Source organism: Hyperolius riggenbachi, chromosome 9 (genome assembly GCF_040937935.1).
Source record: "Hyperolius riggenbachi isolate aHypRig1 chromosome 9, aHypRig1.pri, whole genome shotgun sequence".
NCBI classification, from domain to species: Eukaryota; Metazoa; Chordata; class Amphibia; order Anura; family Hyperoliidae; genus Hyperolius; species Hyperolius riggenbachi.
This window is the reverse complement of record NC_090654.1, coordinates 293984070-294008364: the sequence shown is the minus strand read 5'-3', so window position 1 is coordinate 294008364 and position 24295 is coordinate 293984070. Positions and strand designations below refer to the sequence as shown.

Sequence of the window (24295 nt, the reverse complement as noted above, 5' to 3'; positions counted from 1 at the left end):
ATTTCACCCCCAGTCTGCTTCCCTAGTAAAATGATTCAAATGATTCGTTTCAAAGATCCGGATCTTTTCAATGATCCGATTCAAATGACTCGAATCCTTAAAAAGATCCTGACTTCCCATCACTAACCTGGAGCGGCTGCTTTGAGAGCCTCATAACGCAGCTCAATCTGACGTCCAACTTCAACACCACCATGCGTTGCGTTTCGGACACGTTATGCGACCATAACGTCCCCTAAAACGCAACGTCTTGGTGGGAAAGTAGCCTAAAGGGCATTTTATTAACAAGGTGTGAAAATCTCACCTAGGAGAAATCTCAGGAGAAATAAACAGTTGCATATGGGCCCTGGAGTTAGTGGGAGTTGCACTTTAAGCACCGCCCACTACACAAAAATGATGTGAATATATAAAAATTCAAGTGGAGCCTTTAAATCTTTACCCATCTTTTTTCCTATTGGCATCCACTCTGTATTGCTAATTACAAACCTACTAGAAGTGCTATGGCTGCTGCACACAACGCATCTCGGTCACAGCGCTGCAAAGCTACACGGAAGTGAACAGGATTGCTACTTACCATGTATACTCAAATATAAAATTATTAAATTATATCGTGGGACTCCTCCATTTTTACCAAAAAGGAAAAAATAACGGGTAAAAATGGTTGACATGAGTATAAACTGCTCTGCCTCTTGTCCCGCCCCCTCTCTGGTCTCCTGGCTGCCCCAGCTGCCCTTGTGGTACCCTGTTGATCCTGCCACCATCGGTGCCCCTGTAATGTGGTGTATGCATACACAGTGTGCTAAAGGGGGACTAGTAAAGGTGCCCATTAGGGAGGGTCAGTGAGTTGCAAATAATTTCAAGTTGATGCAGGATTAGGCAAATTTTGTATGCAAATTTATGCAGATTGAAAATAAACCAATCAACTTTTTTATCTCAGCGGGATTTGATTGGTTCATGTTCATGCATGAAATCTATTAAAATTCTAACAAACCTACAGGCTATCGATCAATCTTCGCTCCCGACCTGCTGATCAATATTTTCCGTCCAGATCTATCGATTTTTGGATACCAAGTGGCTGGAGTGAGGAGAGGCAAGTGTACCAGTCCCCCTTCAGCACGCTCTGTAGCCACAGGGCATTATGGGGGAACCAGCAGCGGCAGGAGCAGGATTTTCGGCTTTGCGCTCTTCCAGGAGACCCAAGTATAAAAAAGGTTTTGAAATAGATCTTATTTTGGAGACAGAAAAAAATCTCAATTTATATTTGAGTATATACAGTATCAAGGCAGGAAACCACGTTTGCCACACTACATTTTTCAGAATACTCGGGGGAAAGGTTTAGTGAATTTTTCTTCTATTTTTGTTTTACAGATCTGGCTTGGTAGTGAAAATAGTTTTTATTTTTTAAAGGAAATCTGTGTGAGGTTTGCAAACGATAAAAGAAAGAAACTTACCTTGGCATACTCCTCGCTGTTCCGGCGCTGTGTCCTCAAGAAGCTTGCCGCACTGTGCCTGCACAGTAGCATGGATCCACTTGGGATACCCAAGCCCGATTGAGTCAGTGCTACTGTGCAGGCGCGAGCCGTCAACAAGCTCAAGTTTTATGGACACAGCGCTGGAGAAGGCTGGTGAAGGGGGGCAGGAAGCCTAAGGATTATGCTGGATTGAGGTGAGTATGCATTTGTGCCACTTTCTTCCCTACAGGTGCATTTTAGTTTGTTATGTTTTAATCAGAAAAATATTAAATAACTAAGATGACAATGTGATATTTGCTTATAGCTCCCCCTGCTGGTTTGACTGGCAAGTTTCGAAAGTTGAAAAATGGCATCAAGGCCCAAGTCTAGCACTAAGTGAAATTCTCGTCTTACAAAATATTACCAGGTAAAGCTTTTTAAAAAGACAAGAACATTATTTATTTGTATTATTTCTTATGCTCCTAAGCAAAAAAAAAAAAAAAACTTTTTTTTTGGGGAGGGTTACACAAAAACATGTAAAACACATTATAGTGAAGGTTACTTATTTATGGGTTTATTTCTGTAAATACTCTAGTTGGAGCAATAGCAATCATCTTCATATTATATTGGTGCTCTGGTCTAAATAACTCCTTTCAAGTTCACATATATAGTTGTGTGTTCTGTGCCTTTGCCCCGCCCCTGAGGTTCCCAAGAGGTTCAGCCCTGTTTGGTTGAACTGAATGGCCTGGGCGTGCCAGTGTAACCAAACCCTGCCGGACAGTCTATCGCAGGAAACAGTGTGGGGGAACTGCAACATGTAGGGCGTGAACAACTCTTCAAAGAGGAGGAGCTTGCATTAACCACAGCCCCCTACCACTGAAATATTTCCATGTTGTAAGAATACCCCTTAGCCAGGCTCCTCTCAGTTGTGGTCGCTGCTTCAGCCTGGCAAAATATGGCTGGGATGGAAACACTACATCCTGTAGCAGCAGGAAGCTTACTGCAAATTAAAGGGAACCTGAAGTTAGAGGGATATGGAGGCTGCCATATGTATTTCCTGTTAAACAATACCAGTTTCCTGGCAGACCTGTTGGTCTATTTGGCTGCAGTAGTGTCTGGATCACACCAGAAACAAGTATGCAGCTTATCCAGTTATACTTCAGTCAGAGCACCTGATCTGCATGCTTGTTCAGGGTCTATGGGTAAGAACTGCCAGGCAACTGGTATTGCTTAAAAGGAAATAAATATGGCAGCCTCCAAATTCTTCTCACTACAGTTGTCCTTTAAAAGGAACCTGAGGTGATATGGTGGTTGCCATATTTATTTCCTTTTCAACAATACCAGTTGCCTGGCTGTCCTGCTGATCCTCTGCCTCTAATACTTTTAGCTTAAACTATCTTTCCTCTTCGTTTTACAGAGCTAACAATGAGTACAAACTGCACTACTCTGTGACTATGGGAACAGAATTGTGTTAGGTGCCCAGAATGCCCAGAAATTCCCTTCTTACTGCCCTAGTATGTAGCGGCACAGCTCAGGAGCCTTCGCTACGACACGGCAGTAAAACAAGGCTATCTTCTAGACACCAAGTCTGTCACGCCAGCAGGGGGAGCAAACAAAAACACACATTTCTAATATTTTTCTGATAAAGAAAAACAGCAAAATAAATTTAAAATTAACCATGAAAATTGAAAATGTAAAGAGTACTACGTATTTTATTTTTTGGTGCCTTGAAGGGAAATGAGAAACATTTGCCCTAGAGGGCGCCACTTAAGAGGAAGACAGGATAAGATGCACAGAACAAGCGGCACAGACTGACACATAATCACTGGGACGGCCATTAAATGACACACAGCCGGGCTTCTTACCTTCAGAGGTCTGGAGAACCAGCGTCTTGCTATACTGGCTGACGCCTGCTTTGTTGAAGGCCTTGACTCTGGCGTTGTACGTACTGTTGAAATGAAGGCCGTCCACCGTACACATCGTCTCCTTCCCGACAAACACCTCCTACAACACAAGGACTTTTATGAGATGACATGCAGAACATACAATGCAAAACCTTTTGAGAACATGTGACGTCTACCAACCAAAAACAGCCAATCACATCTCATGTTACTACAGACACGGCTATAGAAGATATTACTGAGTGTTTGCAGATAGTTAATGTCAGTGGATTCATTTTGTCAAGAAAGACAAAATCCCCTCTGCTTAGCTGAGCTTAGGCCTCAATTCACAAAGCGTTACCCCATGCGGTGTGAAATGCAGCGGTTACCGCATGGAAAACGAACATTACCAGCCAATAGAGTAAATTACCGACTTATGAAGTATGAAGTAAATACCTCATAAATATCAATTCACAAAGATTAGAGCATGCGGTCTAATCGAAAAAAAAAAACTTTCTGAAACCTACAGCAATCCGGGGTAACCATCAGGAATCGAAAAAACCACTTATCAAGAGCGATTGAGCGCAGCATGAAAGCACACCTGAAGTGATGGAGATACGGAGGCTGACATATTTATTTCCTTTTAAACTATGCACATTTCCTGGCTGTCCTGCTGATCCTCTGCCTCTAGTACTTTTAGCCCTTTTAGCCATAGCTCCTGAACAAGCATGCAGCAGATCAGGTACTCTGAAGTGTGACTGGATTAGCTGCATGCTTGTTTCTGGTGTGATTCAGACACTACTGCAGCCAAATAGAGCAGCAGGACTGCTGGACAACTGGTATTGTTTAACAGGAAATAAATATGGCAGCCTCCATATCCCTCTCACTCCAGGTTCCTTTTAATACAAACGAACCCATTGAAATGGCATTTGTGTCCGTGCTAATGGGAATCTTCGCAATGTGAAAAGGCCCTCATAGGGTGTGATTCATAAAGAATTACCACATTCGGTAATGCAGGAAACAGCTGACTTTATGGAGCACTTCGGGAAATGGTAATTCATAAAAGCTGTTACCGCATGAAAAGGTGACATTGCCGAGCAGCATGTCATTGCAGAATTGATCCAGAGACAATTTAAAGGCATTCTGGTGTAATCACATTATACTTATAAGCCATTTATCAACTTTTTACTGGCTGCATGAAACCAGAAACAATCAGGCAAAAAAATGTATCCAACTGATTAAAATCAATGGTTGTAATCGACATTGAGAGGGATGAAACACCTGAACTGCAGCCGGTGTCGATCAATCAGTTGAAATTGGAAAGATCAGAGGGTCCCATCAATCAATACATCAGAAGGAATCAGCCTGAAGAGGAACTGAACAGAGTGGGGAAAGGATTGCTGAACATTATCCCGAAAAATCTGCATGGCTCTTGCTTTCAGGATTATTGCCCGAGTTTCCAAATATAAAATCAGGTTACTAAATAACAGAAACAATGACAATAAGCCGGCACCGATGCCAAGCCAGGGAAATGCCAGGATAATCCAATGGAAGAGTCCCTGTTCTCGTCTCCTGGGGGCCCTGTGGCTTCATACAACGGCCTCCCCATCTGTTGTGTCTCCCAGACCTGATTATCTGAGCACATATTTACTGAGGCGTGATTCTGCTGCAGAGAGGAGGCTTTACAGACTACCGGACTCATCGCTGGAGGACACGGCCGGAGCGGCAGAGAAATGCTGACTCAATCAGTCACCACTTAACCATTACTTGGACAAATCAATGACAATTACAGTCAATGACTGATGGCGGGATGGGCCTGTGACGAGTGCCAAGACTGTAGCGTCTTATCCCAAACACCGAGCAACCTTATAGGAACGCAATACTAATACGTACAACTCAGAATCACTCTTATTCGCCAAGTACAACAGGTGTCATACTCGGAATTATTTGTGGTTCACATGGCCTGACAAAGTACAAATACAGATGTGCAAAACAGGCAATAGTACATATGACCTTCACATTTACAATCACAGGATCAACAGTGGGGCCTGCAAAATGTAAGACATTTATTTGTTGCGGTTCAGTATTGGCCCTGGGACCATACTGGCCCTTAGCAGTGAGACCCAGAGCGAGGGCCAGTACGGTCCCAGGGCCGATACTGAACCGCATACTGAACTCCTCCCTGCCATCCCCAACTAAACTGAAACTGGACCGACACTTCCTGTTTCGTCTTTCAGGTCACATGACCACATCATCCATGGAGCTCAAGGAACCTCCAAATTACTTCAGCTACAACGCCTACCCTCCAGTCAGGAAGGAAGAAAGGGGATGAGGGGTGCAAGGGCCACACCCCTACAATGATGTCACCGTGAGAAGCTGGATTCTGCAATGATGCAACAGTCAACCTGCAGAAGCCAACTTCAACCCGGACAGAATCCCCAACAAGACAACATCGCTGGAACATTCTGGAGTCTTACTGAGCACCGAGGAAGATTTTGTAGGGAAAGGGAACCATTGTTGAGTTATCTGAGGGAGTGGGAGGGTGGGCTCCTAATGACATTTTCAAGTAGACAGGTTCTCATTCTTGCATAAGTCTGACTTTTTTCTCGGTTTAACCACTTTACCCCCGCCCGTACGCATTTCTCCGTCCCTTTTTCCATCCTTTCACCCCCAGGGACGGAGAAATGCGTACTTTCTGCGCTCCCGCCGCTGCCCGCGCTCCCGCTCGCTCTAGCGCGCACTCCCGCTAGTAAGCACGCCGCCGGCCGCTCACCCGGAGATCAATGAACGGGAAAATCCATTCCCGTTAGTTGATCTAAGCCCCGCAATGATCCGCTGCTTATCCGATAAGCAGCGCGATCATTGTGAAAAAAAAAAACTCCTAGTACTTCCTGCAAGCGTCCGTAAGGACGCTTGCAGGTCGCATTAAACAAAAAGTTACTGTGGTCATCTTGTGGCCAAATAGTAAAACTACACCCTAAAGCATTTTTCACATAAAAATAAATAAGTTTTACACTAAAAATTAACTCCTTACCTCCCACACTCCCCAATTTTTTATTTTTTTTTGTAATTAAAAAAAAAGAAAAAGAAAAATTACAATGAAAAAAAAATACATAAATAGTTACCTTAGGGACTGAACGTTTTAAATATTTATGTCAAGAGGGTATAACACTGTTACTTTATAAACTATGGGCTTGTAATTAGGGATGGACGCAAAACTGAAAAAAATGCACCTTTATTTCCAAATAAAATATTGGGGCCAAACATTGTGATAGGGACATAATTTAAACGGTTTTATAACCGGGACAAAAGGGCAAATAAATTTCATGGGTTTTAATTACAGCAGCATGCATTATTTAAAAACTATAAAGGCCAAAAACTGAAAAATAATCAATTTTTTCCCACATTTTTCCTATTTTCCCATTAAAACACATTTAGAATAAAATAATTCTTGGCATAATGTCCCACCTAAAGAAAGCCTAATTGGTTGCGAAAAAAACAAGATATAGTTCATTTCATTGTGATAAGTAATAATAAAGTTATAGACGAATGAATGGAAGGAGCGCTGAAAGGTGAAAATTGCTCTGGTGGTCAAGGGGTAAAACCCCTTAGTTGTGAAGTGGTTAAGTTTTACCTCAATATTAGAACATACACAAGTCAATACAAGAGAAAGTGCAGCCTACCCTGAACTGTCCACCATTGCCGTCATCCAGCTCCAGGATGTACCCCTCCGCCTGCACCATGGACACCGGCGGCTGCTTCCAGGACAAGGTGGCGCTGTTGTTCTGGGTGCAGCATTCTTCCATCTGTAGCATGGGGGGTGCCGGCACTGCAGACGCTCCTTGGAGATATATAGCATAAAACAGAAAACAAGCTGATTATATGTGAATGGCCAGGATGGAGGAAAGCTGCGGCTTCATCATATGATCGAGTATTGGATGACCAAACAAAGCGATGCGTTTTCTCTGCACTTTGGCCAACAGTCCATCTGCTTGAAACTTAGTATGCAGATAATAAGGGTAGAGAGGCGCCTAGGCCAATACAAGTGCTGCAGTAACAATAGCCAATAACTTCCAGCACTTCTCCGGCTATTGGTACCGTGGCATTTGTATTGGCCTGAAGAAGCGGGCTCAGATTTGTGAAACGTGTTGCCTGTGCAAATAAATCTCATTGTCTTATCAGACTGGCGTATGCATTACACTCCCATCCCATTGAGGTTAGAGGGGGTTCCTCCAGGGTCACATGATAGACGCCATTGTGACATCCAGTGGTTTTTGACCTAAATGTAAGTGACCGTAGCCAGTCCTATTGGGACACCACGAGTGAAGACGGTTTCATTGTCTCCACCTGCCTCAAGTGGTTGGTTATCCCTATTGCAACTAACCTTTGTATGTAGCTTTTTGATTTTATACACTATCCATTAGCTACTAAGGTGCTGCACTATTTGGGCCCCTGTTGTCTCTGTGTCTTTTTTCCTCAGGGTGTCAAGACAACCCAATGGGTCTTCTTAATATGCAGATGTTGATAGGCCTGGCTGAAGGTGTGCATTTCTTTATGATATCTAGGTAAGCATGATAGAATATCTCTGTATGTTGGTGATAAATGTTACAGAAGCGTTTAAGGATGGTTGTTCCACTATTGCTGCTCAGATTGCATCATCCTGCTGCTAAGGCTGTAAGCAGGTGAGTCACAGACTGAATCTCTCAGAAAAAACTGCAGCTTATAGCACTGACAGGAAGTGGTGCAAACAATATGCGCACTGTATTTGGTGAACAGGCGGGTTTGACTTTTTATAGTTGTAGTGACAAATAACTGGATTCCAGAAATGGGAAACTTATTGGAACTTACAGTGCACCCGAGGCAACGTGTGACATGATGACATAAAACGGTATGTATAGCGCAAAACAATTTTCTTTATTCAATCAATCTATTAATTCTTGGTGGAAGAATTAATTTAAATTCAATTATTTTAATTCAAATAAATAATAATAAAATGTGTATGTACAGTGCATATTAATAGCCAGGCTGCTTTACTTGTTTCATTTTGCTGCCTGAGGCCTCATTCACACCTAAAATAAAAAACGCAAGCCTTTTGCGTTTCGTACACTTTTTCCTCTCTTCCGGCGCTCCACTGCGATCTGTGTTTCTGGTAAAATCACTTTTCTAAGCGCTTTTCCCGAGCGGTTTTGTAATTCACTCCGTGACGCAAGTCAGGAAGTGAGCTCTTTGACCTGGAAAATAATAAATACAATGTATTTATTCTAAAAATTGCGAACGCAATCGCCGCATAAAGCAGTTATGTGAGCGTTTATTGCTCTTCCTATACCTTCCATTATAGTAAAAATGGCCCCAAAATGGTACAGGCACCGCTTTGCCAAACGCACAGCGCAAAAACCGCGTTGATATGAACCTTCTCATAGAGATTAATTGTACAAGCATATTGTGGCCGAAAACGCCCCTAGTGTGAACGAGCCCTGAAAGAGTTAATTTCTAGACATGGAAGTGACAGCTTCTGTCTTGTTGGGAATATAGTAACCATCACTGATAAGCAAATTACTGCCATAGAAGTTTTCCTGGTAGAATACAACTTGTGAGGGCAGTTGAGAGATAGAAAAAGGTCAATAGTTCATGTATTTTAACTCTGGGAAACTTAATAGGCTGCCACTGAGCAGAGACAACAAAACATTCAATCTACTTTGTAAATGTTTAAATATTAAATAAAACCATAGGATATGTAAATGAGTCATTGTTACGAGTAGGAGGATTAATACAATTGTTTACCTTATCAGTTTATTTTCACCTGGGGTTCCCTTTAACACCAAAAATAAAAATGCATATATTTTTCAAGTTTTCAATTTTTCAAAAGTTCCAGAGAAGCGGTAATTCCCTATAGTGATGGAATGTGAAAAAGAACAGTGATCCCAGTGATCCCAATCAGGATGAAAGCACAAATGATCTTATATCGCTAGCCCGCGACACTGAGAGTTACATCGCCATTATCCACTCAGACTCAGACACCACTCAAAACTTTATATTTTATTTTTTCACTTTGACGCAGCAGAAAGCCCGTGATGAGCTGCAGAGAGGCCTGCTTGACATTGCAGGCACGGCACAGCCATCGCGGTGTGATTAGGCAGAGTCTGAGGATTGCAGCGAGCGGTATGGCGGATGACGAGTGACAGCACCTGCTCTGCGACACGCCTCGTCCTCGGCTGAACCCTCCGAGATGAAGGACCTTATCAGCCGAGCTTGCCAGAGCTGCTAGGGAAAATATCAGCCAAGGAGCCTTTGTCTTCACCAAGAGCTATTTCCAAAGCAAACTTATTTCCTTAAGGCTTGCGGCTTAACCATGTCCCCATAACTAACAGCGCCCTCTCCTGGCATGCCATGCACAAGGAGTTTATCACACACACGCACAAGTAACTGCTAAATATATGTTCTCAAATTCCCCCCCCCCAACTAATAGAAAGAGGGGCTCCCCACCACTCCATATTGATCTCAGTAATATTTAGTTTTAATGCATCCCTACCAAAACAACGTCATGCAGCTCCTTCCTGCAACAGTGCCAGCCACAGTCCCCCCCCCCCCCCTGTTATGATCATGTCTGCAGCGTTTTCTGCTGGCTGCAGTGGTATTGCAACCCAAGCAGTTCTGATGTCATTACATGCATTTTCTTGCATAGTTTGGTTTGCACTTAAACTAGGTGCTGATTCCATCTGCAGTCGCTCTGAAGTTAATGACAGTTTAATATGCTTTTGTGTAAACAAACATTGTCTGCTGCAATGGAGGGGCAATCCCTTTCCTGCAGGCTGCATATCATTGTCTGCCTTTTCCTGCTGTCAGCCTGTGATTAATTACCATTCACTTGTGTGGGAATCTGCAGGTCTGCTCCCATTGGATGACCTCAGTATAAAGAACTGCTTCCTGCAATGCCTCATGGGCTACCATAGTCTCAGATTCTGTCTGTTACTCTGCTCGTGCCCCACCTCGTTCCTAGTCCGTGTGGACTGCGCTGACTCCTGCGAAGGGGTCAGCGAGTCCTCCTAGTTCTGCTCTTGTTCTAGAAGTTGTTACTCTGCTTGTCTTGTGTCATATATTGGTTCATCGCCAATATATACGCATACTTGCGCATTTTGTTATTTTCCTTGTATTCGTGTTACGTTGATACATCAGTGTCGCTGATATATACGTACACGAACTGTTTATTTCCTGTGTTCAGTTAGTCAGCCTTCCAGCACGTTTTGGTAGTTTGCGCGTATCGTGAGCACCCGTGCTGAGCTAGTATCCTGCTCCTGGTCCTGTTTGTGGATTGCGTTCATCTCTGCGAGGAGATAACGAATCCTTCTGAATCCTGTCCTGTTACCGTTTGTGGATTGCGTTCATCTCTGCGAAGGGATAGCGAATCCTTCTGAGTCCTGTTCCCTGTATTGCTCCAGTGCTAGTCAGTGTTCCTGCTTATGTCATATATCGGTTCATTGCCGATATATACATATGTTAGTCAGACGTTTCAAATAGTTTCATTGATAGCTGTAATTGTAATACGCTAGGAAAACATACTTATTGTATATTTATCTGTGTTACGTTCATCTATCTTGATCCTGCTATTTCCTGACTATCCTGTCCTGTCTTTGTGAGGCACGCCATCGCTGCTAACGCATTGGCTGCCTCATTCCAGTCTGTCTTATTGTGGACGCTTGCTGTCGCTAAGTAGTGGCTAGTTAAGCAAGCGTTCATTCTGTCTACCTGTCCTGATCTCCTCAGTCCTGGTTTATGCGCTCAGCGCTACTTTGCGCTGAGACGTTATCACGAAAGTGTTGTTTGTGGCTGTTCGGATCTGCACCGGCTCTGTGCACCACAATCTCCTATTGGAGTCAGTCCTCTCCTCCACTAAACTGGGGATATCCTGATCCCTTGTGCTGGTGTGTGTACCTCCTTCACGTCAGCTTATGTGTTGCATGCTGACTGTGGAGATTACACCTCGAAGCTTAACACCCCCAATAACCAATGTAAACTACGTTCAGCCATCGGTCAGCCACGCCCCTTTCTGCAGCCACCTGCTCGACAACCGCCGCCCACAATTCTTGGCCAAAGCCAGATACCCCATAGGACATGATGAAAAGGGAAGGTTTAACAACCACCCCTTCCACCAGAAGCCAATGGGATGGCGGCCAGAAGCCTTCACATGACATGCTGGAGCGTCAAAGGAGTTTAATGAGTATAGGATGAGGGGGATTTTAAAAGTGTTAGTGTACATATGCTAAAGTGTGCTTAGAAGAAAGGCCTGTACACATGCTAATCTTCAGCCAAGCTCTATGATGCTGTTCAACGATTCACCACTAGGGGTCGCTAAACTACGAGTGATAATTCAGCTCATTCTCCTTACACTGGATGATGCTTGCACATTGCACATCCCCACTGAACTATATATGGTGTTAAGAAATAGCCAAACAGTGTGTCTGTGCAGCGTTCATCACCTGAACAGTTTCCCTGACAATCAATACATACTAATTTTGAATAAAACTTTTCAAGCCTGCATAAGGGGCTGAACCTAAAGGGCCCATGCTGGACTGTGAGCTCCTCTGAGGACAGTCAGTGACATGACTATGTACTCTGTAATGTGCTGCAGTAGATGTCAGTGCTATATAAATACATAATAATAATATGGTAGGACATTAGGCTATGACTATGGTAGGATTAGATTGTGAGCTCCTCTGAGGACAGTCAGTGACATGACTATGTACTCTGTAAAGTGCTGCAGAAGATGTCACCGCTATATAAATACATAATAATAATATGGTAGGACATTACACTATGACTATGGTAGGATTAGAGTGTGAGCTCCTCTGAGGACAGTCAGTGACATGACTATGTACTCTGTAATGTGCTGCAGAAGATGTCAGTGCTATATAAATACATAATAATAATATGGTAGGTCATTAGACTATGACTATGGTAGGGATTAGATTGTGAGCTCCTCTGAGGACAGTCAGTGACATGACTATGTACTCTGTAATGTGCTGCAGAAGATGTCAGTGCTATATAAATACATAATAATAATAATAATAATAATAATATGGTAGTACATTAGACTATGACTATGGTAGGATTAGAGTGTGAGCTCCTGTGAGGACAGTCAGTGACATGACTATGTACTCTGTAATGTGCTGCAGAAGATGTCAGTGCTATATAAATACATAATAATAATATGGTAGGACATTAGGCTATGACTATGGTAGGATTAGAGTGTGAGCTCCTCTGAGGACAGTCAGTGACATGACTATGTACTCTGTATTGTGCTGCAGAAGATGTCAGTGCTATATAAATACATAATAATAATATGGGAGGACATTAGACTATGACTATGGTAGGATTAGAATGTGAGCTCCTCTGAGGACAGTTAGTGGCATGACTATGTACTCTGTAATGTGCTGCAGGAGATGTCAGTGTTATATAAATACATAATAATAATATGGTAGGACATTAGGCTATGACTATGGTAGGATTAGAGTGTGAGCTCCTCTGAGGACAGTCAGTGACATGGCTATGTACTCTGTAATGTGCTGCAGGAGATGTCAGTGCTATATAAATACATAATAATAATATGGTAGGACATTACACTATGACTATGGTAGGATTAGAGTGTGAGCTCCTCTGAGGACAGTCAGTGACGTGACTGCGTACTCTGTAATGTGCTGCAGGAGATGTCAGTGCTATATACATACATAATAATAATATGGTAGGACATTAGACTATGACTATGGTAGGATTAGAGTGTGAGCTCCTTTGAGGACAGTTAGTGACATGACTATGTACTCTGTAATGTGCTGCAGAAGATGTCAGTGCTAAATAAATACATAATAATAATATGGTAGGACATTAGACTATGACTATGGTAGGATTAGAGTGTGAGCTCCTCTGAGGACAGTCAGTGACATGACTATGTACTCTGTAATGTGCTGCAGGAGATGTCAGTGCTATATAAATACATAATAATAATATGGTAGGACATTAGACTATGACTATGGTAGGATTAGAGTGTGAGCTCCTCTGAGGACAGTCAGTGACATGACTATATACTCTGTAATGTGCTGCAGAAGATGTCAGTGCTATATCTATATATATAAAATCGGATGTATGTGTGTGTGTGTGTGTGTGTGTATGTGTGTGTGTGTGTGTGTATGTGCCGCGATCACGCGAAAACGGCTTGACCGATTTGAACGAAACTTGGTATACAGATCCCTTACTACCTGGGATGATATGTTCTGGGGGTCTCGCAGCCCCCCTGCACACCTGGGCGGAGCTACAAACAGCAAATCAGATTCCACCCATTCAAGTCAATGGAAAAAATGTAAAAGGCTGCCATTCTCACAGTAATCAAGCCAGAGTCCCCACACATGTCACAGTTGGTCACTTGGGGACCGAGGTTACAAATCCAGGAAAAGTGGGCGGAGCATAAAACAGCCAATCAAATTTCAGCCATTCATTTTAAATGGGAAAATGTAAACTGCAGCCATTCTTAGACTGTTAATCACAGAGTTCTCAAACTTGACACAGTTGGTCACTGGGTGAATGTGATTAAGATTCAAGAAAATGGGTGGAGCCTACAACAGCCAATCAAAATTCACCTGTTGATTTTCAAGGGGAATATTTAAACTGCTGCTATTCTTACACTTTTAATGGCAGAGGCTTCAAACTTGCTACAGTCGGTCATTGGGTGACTGGGGTCCAAATTCACTAAAGGGGCGGGGCCACATACAGCCAATCAGTTTTCCTTGGTGGACAAACTGCTTCCATTCACACATTTTTGATGCCAGGGACCTGACAGGTCACAAACTTGGTCATTGAGTGACTGTGTGTCAAGGTTACAAAAAGTGGGCGGAGCCAAAACAACTTTTACTGTGAAAATATAAACTGCAGCCATTCTTACACCGTTAATGGCAGGGTTCTCAAACTTTACACAGTTGGTCATTGGGTGACAGATTAAGATTTTGGAAGGTGGGTGGAGCCTACAACAGCCAATAAAAATTCACCTTTTGATTTTCAAAGTGAATATTTCATCTGCTACCATTCTCTTCTACTGGTAAACGCAGATGCCTCAAACCTGGTACAGTTGGTCACTGGGTGACTAGGGTCCAAATTCAGGAAGGGGGCGGAGCCACAAACAGCCAGATTTGTTTATTTTTCAATGGGAATATACAAAGTATTGATACCAAGGACCCCAAAGCTGATAAACTTCATAATTGAGTGACTGTATGTCAAGGTTAGAAAAAGTGGGCGGGGCCAACAACCTAATTTTTTACATTGCAGGGTTCCCAAACATTACACAATTGGCCACTGGGTAACTGGGATGAATATTCAGAAATGTGGGTGGAGCCTACAACAGCCAATCAAAATTCACCTATTGATTTTCAAGGGGAATATTCACATTGCTACCATTCTTACACTGTTAGTGGCAGAGGCCTCAAACTTGATACAGTCAATCATTGGGTGACTGGGGTCCAAATTCACTAAAGGGGTAGAGCCACAAACAGCCAATCAGATTTGTTAGATTTATTTCAGCCATTCTGTTATTGGCAGGGTTCTCAAACGTGACACAGTGGCCTCTGGGTGACTGGGACTAATATTCAGAAAAGTGGGTGGAGCCTACAGCAGCCAATCAAAATTCACCTTTTGATTTTCAAGGGGAATATTTACATTGCTGCCATTCATGCACTCTTAATGGCAGAGGCCTAACATCTGCTACAGTCAGTCACTGGGAGACTGGGATTTAAATTCTGAAGGGAGCAGGCCAAAAACAGCCAATCAGATTTGTTTAATTTCAATGGTAAAATGCAACTTATTGATGCCAAAGACCCCAAAGCTCATAAACTTGGTCATTAAGTGACTGTATGTCAAGATTAGAAATAGTGGGTGGAGCCAAAAACAACTAACTTTTTGAATGGGAAAATGTAAACTGCAGCTTTTCTTACACTGTTAATGGCAGGGTTCTCAAACTTCACACAGTTGGTCACTAGGTGACTAGGATTAATATTCGGAAAAGTAGGTGGCGCCTACAAGAGCCAATCAAAATTCACCTATTGATTTTCAAGGGGAATATTGAAACTGCAGCCATTCTCACACTGTTAATAGCAGAGGCCTCAAACCTGCTACAGTCGGTCGTTAAGTGTTTGGGGTTCAAATTCAGTAAAGGGGCGGAGCCAAAAACAGCCAGATTTCTTTGCTGGATAAACTGCTTCCATTAGCACAATTTTGATGCCAGGAACCCAAAAGCTCACAAACTTGGTCATTGAGTAGTGACTGCGTGTCAAGGTTACAAAAAGTGGGTGGAGTTAAAAACAGATTTTTCTGGGAAATTGTATACTGCAGCCCTTCTTCACTGTTAATGGCAGGGTTCTCAAACTTAGCATAGCTGGTTACTGGGTGACTGGGATTAATATTCAGAAAAGTGGGTGGAGCCTAAAAATGCCAATCAAAAATCACATGTCACTTTTCAAGGAGAATATTAAAATTGCTGCCATTCTTGAACTGTTAATGGCACAAGCCTCAAACCTGGTACAGTCGATCATTGGGTCACTGAGGTTCAAATTCAGAAAAGGGGACAGAGCCACAAACAGTGAATCAGATTTGTTTCATTTCATGGGAAAATACAAATTATTGATGCCAAGGACCCCAAAACTCACAAACTTGGGCATTGATTAGTGACTTTGTGTCCAGGTTACAAAAAGTGGGCGGTGCCAAAAACAAATTTCACTGGGAAAGTGTAAACTGCAGCCCTTCTTACACTGTTTATTTCAGGGTTCCCAATGTTTGCCCAGATGATCACTGAGTGACTGAGATTAATATTCAGGGGAAGTGGGTGGAGCCTATAATGGCCAATCAAAATTCACCTGTTGATTTTCAAGTGGAATATTTTAATTGCTGCCATTTTTACACTGTTAATAGCATATGCCTCAAACCTGCTACAGTTGGTCATTGGGTGACTGGGGTTCAAATGCTGGAGAGGGGTGGAGCCACAAACAGCCTGATTTGTTTAATTTCTATGGGAATATACAAATTATTGATGCCAAGGACCCCAAAGCTCACAAACTTGGTCATTGAGTGTTTGTGTGTTAGGGTTAGAAAATGGGCGGAGCCAAAACCAGTCAAATACATACCCGGGCAACGCCGCGTCATCAGTGGGTGGAGACAAATACAAATTTCACTGGGAAAATGTAAACTGCATCCATTCTGTTAATGGCAGGGTTTTTAAACTTTGCACAGTTGGTCACTGGGTGACTGGGATTAATATTCAGAAAAGTGGGTGGAGCCTACAAAAGTGAATCAAACTTTACCTGTTGCTTTTCAAGGGGAATATTTAATTGCTACCATTCTTGAACTGTTAATGGCACAGGCCTCAAACCTGGTACAGTTGGTTATTGGGTGACTGGGGTTCAAATTCAGAAAAGGGGGTGGAGCCACACACAGCCAATCACATTTGTTTCATTTCAATGCAGATTATTGATACCAAAGACCGCAAAGCTCACAAACTTGGTCAGTGAGTAATTGTGTGTTAGGGTTAGAAAAAGTAGGCGGAGCCAACACCAGCCAAATACATACACGGGCAACGCCGGGCAATCAGCTAGTAAATACATAATAATAATATGGTAGGACATTACACTATGACTATGGGAGGATTAGAGTGTGAGCTCCTCTGAGGACAGTCAGTGACATGGCTATGTACTCTGTAATGTGCTGCAGAAGATGTCAGTGCTATATACATACATAATAATAATATGGTAGGACATTAGACTATGACTATGGTAGGATTAGATTGTGAGCTCCTCTGAGGACAGTCAGTGACATGACTATGTACTCTGTAATGTGCTGCAGAAGATGTCAGTGCTATATAAATACATAATAATAATATGGTAGGACATTAGACTATTACTATGGTAGGATTAGAGTGTGAGCTCCTCTGAGGACAGTCAGTGACATGACTATGTACTCTGTAATGTGCTGCAGGAGATGTCAGTGCTATAAAAATACATAATAATAATATGGTAGGACATTAGACTATGACTATGGTAGGATTGGATTGTGAGCTCCTCTGAGGACAGTCAGTGACATGGCTATGTACTCTGTAATGTGCTGCAGAAGATGTCAGTGCTATATACATACATAATAATAATATGGTAGGACATTAGACTATGACTATGGTAGGATTAGATTGTGAGCTCCTCTGAGGACAGTCAGTGACATGACTATGTACTCTGTAATGTGCTGCAGAAGATGTCAGTGCTATATAAATACATAATAATAATATGGTAGGACATTAGACTATTACTATGGTAGGATTAGAGTGTGAGCTCCTCTGAGGACAGTCAGTGACATGACTATGTACTCTGTAATGTGCTGCAGGAGATGTCAGTGCTATAAAAATACATAATAATAATATGGTAGGACATTAGACTATGACTATGGTAGGATTAGATTGTGAGCTCCTCTGAGGACAGTCAGTGACATGACTATGTACTCTGTAATGTGCTGCAGAAGATGTCAGTGCTATATAAATACATAATAATAATATGGTAGGACATTACACTATGACTATGGGAGGATTAGAGTGTGAGCTCCTCTGAGGACAGTCAGTGACATGACTATGTACTCTGTACAGTGCTGCAGAAGATGTCAGTGCTATATAAATACATAATAATAATATGGTAGGACATTAGACTATTACTATGGTAGGATTAGAGTGTGAGCTCCTCTGAGGACAGTCAGTGACATGATTATGTACTCTGTAATGTGCTGCAGAAGATGTCAGTGCTATATAAATACATAATAATAATATGGTAGGACATTAGACTATGACTATGGTAGGATTAGAGTGTGAGCTCCTCTGAGGACAGTCAGTGACATGACTATGTACTCTGCAATGTGCTGCAGAAGATGTCAGTGCTATATAAATACATAATAATAATATGGTAGGACATTAGGCTATGACTATGGTAGGATTAGAGTGTGAGCTCCTCTGAGGACAGTCAGTGACATGACTATGTACTCTGTAATGTGCTGCAGGAGATGTCAGTGCTATATAAATACATAATAATAATATGGTAGGACATTACACTATGACTATGGTAGGATTAGAGTGTGAGCTCCTCTGAGGACAGTAAGTGACATGACTATGTACTCTGTACAGTGCTGCAGAAGATGTCAGTGCTATATAAATACATAATAATAATATGGTAGGACATTAGACTATGACTATGGTAGGGATTAGATTGTGAACTCCTCTGAGGACAGTCAGTGACATGACTATGTACTCTGTAATGTGCTGCAGAAGATGTCAGTGCTATATAAATACATAATAATAATATGGTAGGACATTACACTATGACTATGGTAGGATTAGAGTGTGAGCTCCTCTGAGGACAGTCAGTGACATGACTATGTACTCTGTAATGTGCTGCAGAAGATGCCGATGCTATATAAATACATAATAATAATATGGTGGGACATTAGACTATGACTATGGTAGGATTAGAGTGTGATCTCCTCTGAGGACAGTCACTGACATGACAATGTATTCTGTAACGTGCTGCAGAAGATGTCAGTGCTATATAAATACATAATAATAATATGGTAGGACATTAGGCTATGACTATGGTAGGATTAGATTGTGAGCTCCTCTGAGGACAGTCAGTGACATGAATATGTACTCTGTAATGTGCTGCAGAAGATGTCAGTGCTATATAAATACATAATAATAATATGGTAGGACATTAGACTATGGCTATGGTAGGATTAGAGTGTGAGCTCCTCTGAGGACAGTCAGTGACATGACTATGTACTCTGTAAAGTGCTGCAGAAGATGTTAGCACTGTGTAATTAATAAATAAGGAATACAGATAAAGGTTATATACTGTAGGGAGAGACTCTGGACATATCTACCTTTCATCTGCATGAAGTCCAGCTGGTGGATGGATTGCAGGAGGGGTCCATTGTCCAGATTCAGGTCAAAGTCAGTTGTCATTCGAGGTGTGAGCGTGCCCTTCCCCCACTGGTCCTCGGTCAGATGAACCCTCCGAATGAGAGCGTCAGATATCTGACAAAGCAAAGACAGCCACGTAAGCACTGTTAGTGTGGGTACAGCAATATATGTATCATGATAATTATTCTGAAAATCCGCCAGCATCCTGAAGATGGAACACAGGTGTAACCTGATGAGATAAAGTTTGCCTGCAAAACATGCACCGTTGGGGGGTCACGAGGACAGGTTTGAGAAACACTGTCTTGGTATTATTTAATAGCTCTGTAAGCAATTACTTTTCAAGATAAGTATCAGCGCCAAAAGCTCTACTTTACTTTGTGTCAGCTTTAGCTGGAACATTCCATTCACAGGGGGAGTCTGTGTTTTATGTGAAATGTGACAACACAGCCAGTGCTGGTCTCTGCATCTCTCAGAAAAGTAAAGACTACAGGGCATTTTTGGGGCACAAGGCTCTCTGCATTCTCCTCAGACACCTCAGCCATCCCCGGGAGCCTGGCATCTTATCTGCACAGCTCATTTAAGGGGCCCATACACCTAACGATTTTCCCGCTGATATACAGCAGATTCGATCACTGTGATCAAATCTGCTGTGAAATTGTAGTGCAAACGCTGACAGAACGATCGATTTCCGTCCGAAATCAATCGTTCCCGTCGAGCTGTCCGTGTGGAAGATTTTTCTCTATCGCCGGCAGGTCGGGCATACGTCGATAGCGGCGTTCGAATGCCCGACGACCGGCGCAATACAGCGGCAATACATTACCTGCTCCGGCCAGTGCGTGTCCCCGCTGTCTTCTACTCCGCTGGGTTCCGCGTTCCAGTCCGGCTGGCTTCAGTTCCTGTCCCGGCAGGAAGTTTAAACTGTAGCGCGCCCTCTACTGTTTAAACTTCCCCGGACAGAAAGAAGTGAAGCCAGCCGGACCGGAACGCGGAACCCAGCGGAGAAGAAGACAGCGGTGACCGGGAGGACTCGTGCCGGCCGGAGCAGGTAATGTATGCAGGATCAGCACCACCACAGATTGTGAACGGTTTCAGGCTGAAATCGATGTATAATCTGTTTGCAGTAAAGGTGGCCATACGATCCCTCTCTGATCAGATTCGATCAGAGAGAGATCTATCTGTTGGTCGAATCTGATGGCAAATCGACCAGTGTATGGCCACCTTAAGAATGAGAAAACCAGCACAGGGTTATCAGATGTATGGAGAGGGATATTATAAGAGCCCCCATGCTTTACTGCTACTGTGGCTGTCAGTGAATGAAAGAGAGATTTTGAAAGGACTTTTATAACATGAAAGGAAGAGATAAGCAGGGAAAGATCAAGGGCTTGTTCCCACTAAGGGCTTGATTCACTAAACAGTGATAACTCAAATATCACACCTTATCAAAGTTAACATGCCTCATCAGAGTAGTATAGCGAACGCTACGAACCCACAGGGGCTCAGGGCAGGACGAGTGCCATTGCCAATTAGCAGGCATAAGTTCATAGCCCTCGCTATGCTACTCTTATAAGGCATGTTAACTTTGATAAGGTGTGATATCTTTGATAAGGTGTGATAACTTTGATAAGGTGTGATCTCTTTGATAAGGTGTGATATCTCTGATAAGGTGTGATATCTTTGATAAGGTGTGATATCTCTGATAAGGTGTGATATCTCTGATAAGGTGTGATATCTTTGATAAGGTGTGATATATTTGATAAGGTGTGATCTCATTGATAAGGTGTGATAACTTTGATAAGGTGTGATATCTTTGATAAGGTGTGATATCTCTGATAAGGTGTGATATCTTTGATAAGGTGTGATATCTCTGATAAGGTGTGATATCTTTGATAAGGTGTGATATCTCTGATAAGGTGTGATATCTTTGATAAGGTGTGATATCTCTGATAAGGTGTGATATCTTTGATAAGGTGTGATATCTCTGATAAGGCGTGTTAACTTTGATAAGGTGTGATATCTTTGATAAGGTGTGATATCTTTGATAAGGTGTGATATTTGAGTTATCCCGGTATAGTGAATCAAGCCCCATGAGTGTTTGCAGATTTTTTTAAGCGCTGGGGATTGTGTAAATCGCCCTAAAAGCGATTGTGCAATGATTTGCTTTGAGAGTTTTCACATATGAGAGTTTCGATTGCGTGCCGTTCTCAAAAGCGCTGCCTGTACTATTTTCTGAGCGTTTTGGCTCAATGGAAAGTATAGGGAAATCGCTAAGCACTTGAAAAAGCGCTTTGTATGGCCATTTCCCCAGCGCTCTTAAGAATAAATACATTGTATTTATTCTTTTCCGGGTAAAAGAGTTCACTTCCTGATTGACGTCAGGAAGTGAAAATCTCAATCGCTCATCAGAAACGCTTAGAAAAGCGATTACACAACATGGCACAATGCTCAGAAAACGCCGGAAATCCCTTGAAAAAAATCACGCACAAAAACGCTCAGTGCTTGTGAATTATAACGTGTACAAGGCCTTCCAGCAGTACTTGGGGACACCTAGTGAAGCTATTGTCGTCCCAGAAACCTGTTTATTGATAGTTGTCCTGAATGTGATGAGCGGGACTCACCTGAAGAAAGCCGCTCGGGTCGTTCTCTTTAATGACCTCCAGACAGTATTCCATCAGTCCGGTGGTCTGCCTCAGCTTCACTGTGCAGTGAGAGATCTGATCCCGGACCACCTAAGAGAGAGAGGAAAGAAATCAGAGACCCGTCTCTACAGGCATCAGTCTGGACATACCAGGCGATTGCACAAAAGTGACTTCGCTGTGTGAAACAAAAGTGTCAGCCCTTAAAATTCCTATAGTACAAATCTGGTGTGAAGCAGTTCAGTTGAAGGAATAAATGGCAAGACCTGTGGGTGGGGCTGCCGCTGGGCTCAGCATTTCTATGCTGTTTAAACTGTATAGGGGCGGGGTTGGGACAGGGCCCTTTGAGAAGGTCAAAGCCTGCAGCTCTGATAGCCTGTGATATAACAGATGGCTGCATTGAATTTGGCAGATTTTGATGGCACAACACGACCACAAAATCAATCGATTTTTAGCTGAAATTGGTCAAAAGGGTCGATTGTGCATGCTGTAAACCTCGGTTGCAAGAGCTTAGTGAGGTGTGTGGCTGTAACAGCGTTAACTTTCCCAATGAACGATGTACTCCTACATCAAGCCCCTCCAGCGCAGCGGCCGCACTGAGCATGTGCAGTATCATGCACCCGCTCGCGCTCTGGAGGAAGAAGCTCGTAGCATTTCTCCGATTGGGCACAGCTTTTACCGGAGAAAGTGGGTCAGAGCTAGTGCACATGGGCGAGCTGTCGGCAAGTGTTGTTTTGGGGGTCCCAGTGCTGGAGGAGGAGGGGGAAAGGCTTTCCGGAATCCAAAGGATTCCCCCTCCCTACAGGTACCCTTTAAGCTTAAATCATTGCTTATCGAAGCAGTTAAACGTCTTCCAGAAGACAGAAAGCTGTCCGGTGTGAATAAAGTTATTTTCCATTGAGTAGATCATGACACCAATAAATGAGCTCCTCACATATATCCTCGGTGTTTATTGCTCTATGCTCAGTAAGGGGTTAATGGTCTTCCCGGATACGTTGGCAGTTCGAGGCCCGCGCCAACCTCTGCATCTCGCCCAAACGCTCGCAAAAGCGGCTTCGTTCCGGCTTCCCATCCAACATTTTATCCCAGAGTCCCCCAGATTGCCCACGGCAATTTTACGCCTCTAATACAATCTGTTGGGATCCGGACTTTGGAAGGCGTAATAGAGGGAGATTAATGTATAACATCTCAGTGGCGTGGTGCGAGCGCTATGATGGTTACGGCTGCCCGGTATGACTCGCCAGGGACCAGAGACACGGGAAACAAGCTACTGGAGAAAGGAGAGCTGGATGGATGGCGCCTCGCAGGACGGCTCACCAGAGAGCAGAGAACGGGAAGACATGAAAGGAACTTGGACGGATGTCTTCTCGCGGGACGCCGCTGCCGGCCAGATTGGATTCCACCGCTGGGTTTTGCCAGGAAGCAGCAGCCAGTGTTTGTTTTCCGTGATGGAATTATGTGCGGGGGGGATTGCTGTACAAATTACGTATGGGATTCACCCAAAGAAAATTGTGCTGAAGGAAAGCATAGCTATCGATTGCCGGATGCCGCTTAACGCTGCAAGTTTATTTGATACACGGCCAAAAGTGTTTGTGGAAAGTTTTCCTAGAAAAATAACCTCTAAACCACCAGGTAAAACAGCCACTAACTCTCTAGGGACAATACCACAGGCAACAGCCACTAAACCTCTAGGGACAAAACGAGATACAACAGCCACTAACCCACTAGGGACAATACAACAGGCAACAGCCACTAACCCTTTAAAAACAATAACACAGGTAATAGCCACTAAATCACCAAGTACAATAGCCACTAAATCACCAAGTACAACAGCCACTAAATCACCAGGTACAACAGCCACTAAATCACCAGGCACAACAGCCACTAAATCACCAGGTATAACAGCCACTAAATCACCAGACACAACAGCCACTAAATCACCAGATACAACAGCCACTAAATCACCAGGTACAACAGCCACTAAATCACCAGGTACAACAGCCACTAAATCACCGGGTACAGCAGCCACTAAATCATCAGGTACAACAGCCACTTAATCACCAGGTATAATAGCCACTAAATCACCAGGTATAATAGCCACTAAATCACCAGGTACAACAGCCACTAAATCACCAGGTACAACAGCCACTAAATCACCAGGTACAACAGCCACTAAATCACCAGGTATAAGAGCCACTAAAGCACCAGGTACAACAGCCACTAAATCACCAGGCACAACAGCCACTAAATCACCAGGTACAATAGCCACTAAATCACCGGGTATAACAGCCACTAAATCACCGGGTACAACAGCCACTAAATCACCAGGTATAATAGCCACTAAATCACCAGGCACAACAG

At 43.1% G+C, this 24295-nt stretch overlaps 1 protein-coding gene across 8 annotated transcripts in view; it reads right to left on the bottom strand.

Annotated features, from left to right (window-relative positions):
- TRIM9 (tripartite motif containing 9) overlaps positions 1-24295 on the bottom strand; it is a 136824-nt gene that overhangs the window by 33415 nt on the left and 79114 nt on the right. For 5 of the 8 annotated variants that reach the window (XM_068254765.1, XM_068254767.1, XM_068254769.1 and 2 more), the window contains exons 4-7: positions 21917-22027; positions 19262-19415; positions 7012-7178; positions 3314-3452 (exon numbers count right to left, since the gene is read on the bottom strand). In XM_068254765.1, the coding sequence (XP_068110866.1) occupies positions 3314-3452; positions 7012-7178; positions 19262-19415; positions 21917-22027 (571 nt within the window). The remainder of the gene's footprint in view (positions 1-3313; positions 3453-7011; positions 7179-19261; positions 19416-21916; positions 22028-24295) is intronic. The other 3 variants (XM_068254766.1, XM_068254770.1, XM_068254772.1) reach the window with 1 other exon arrangement.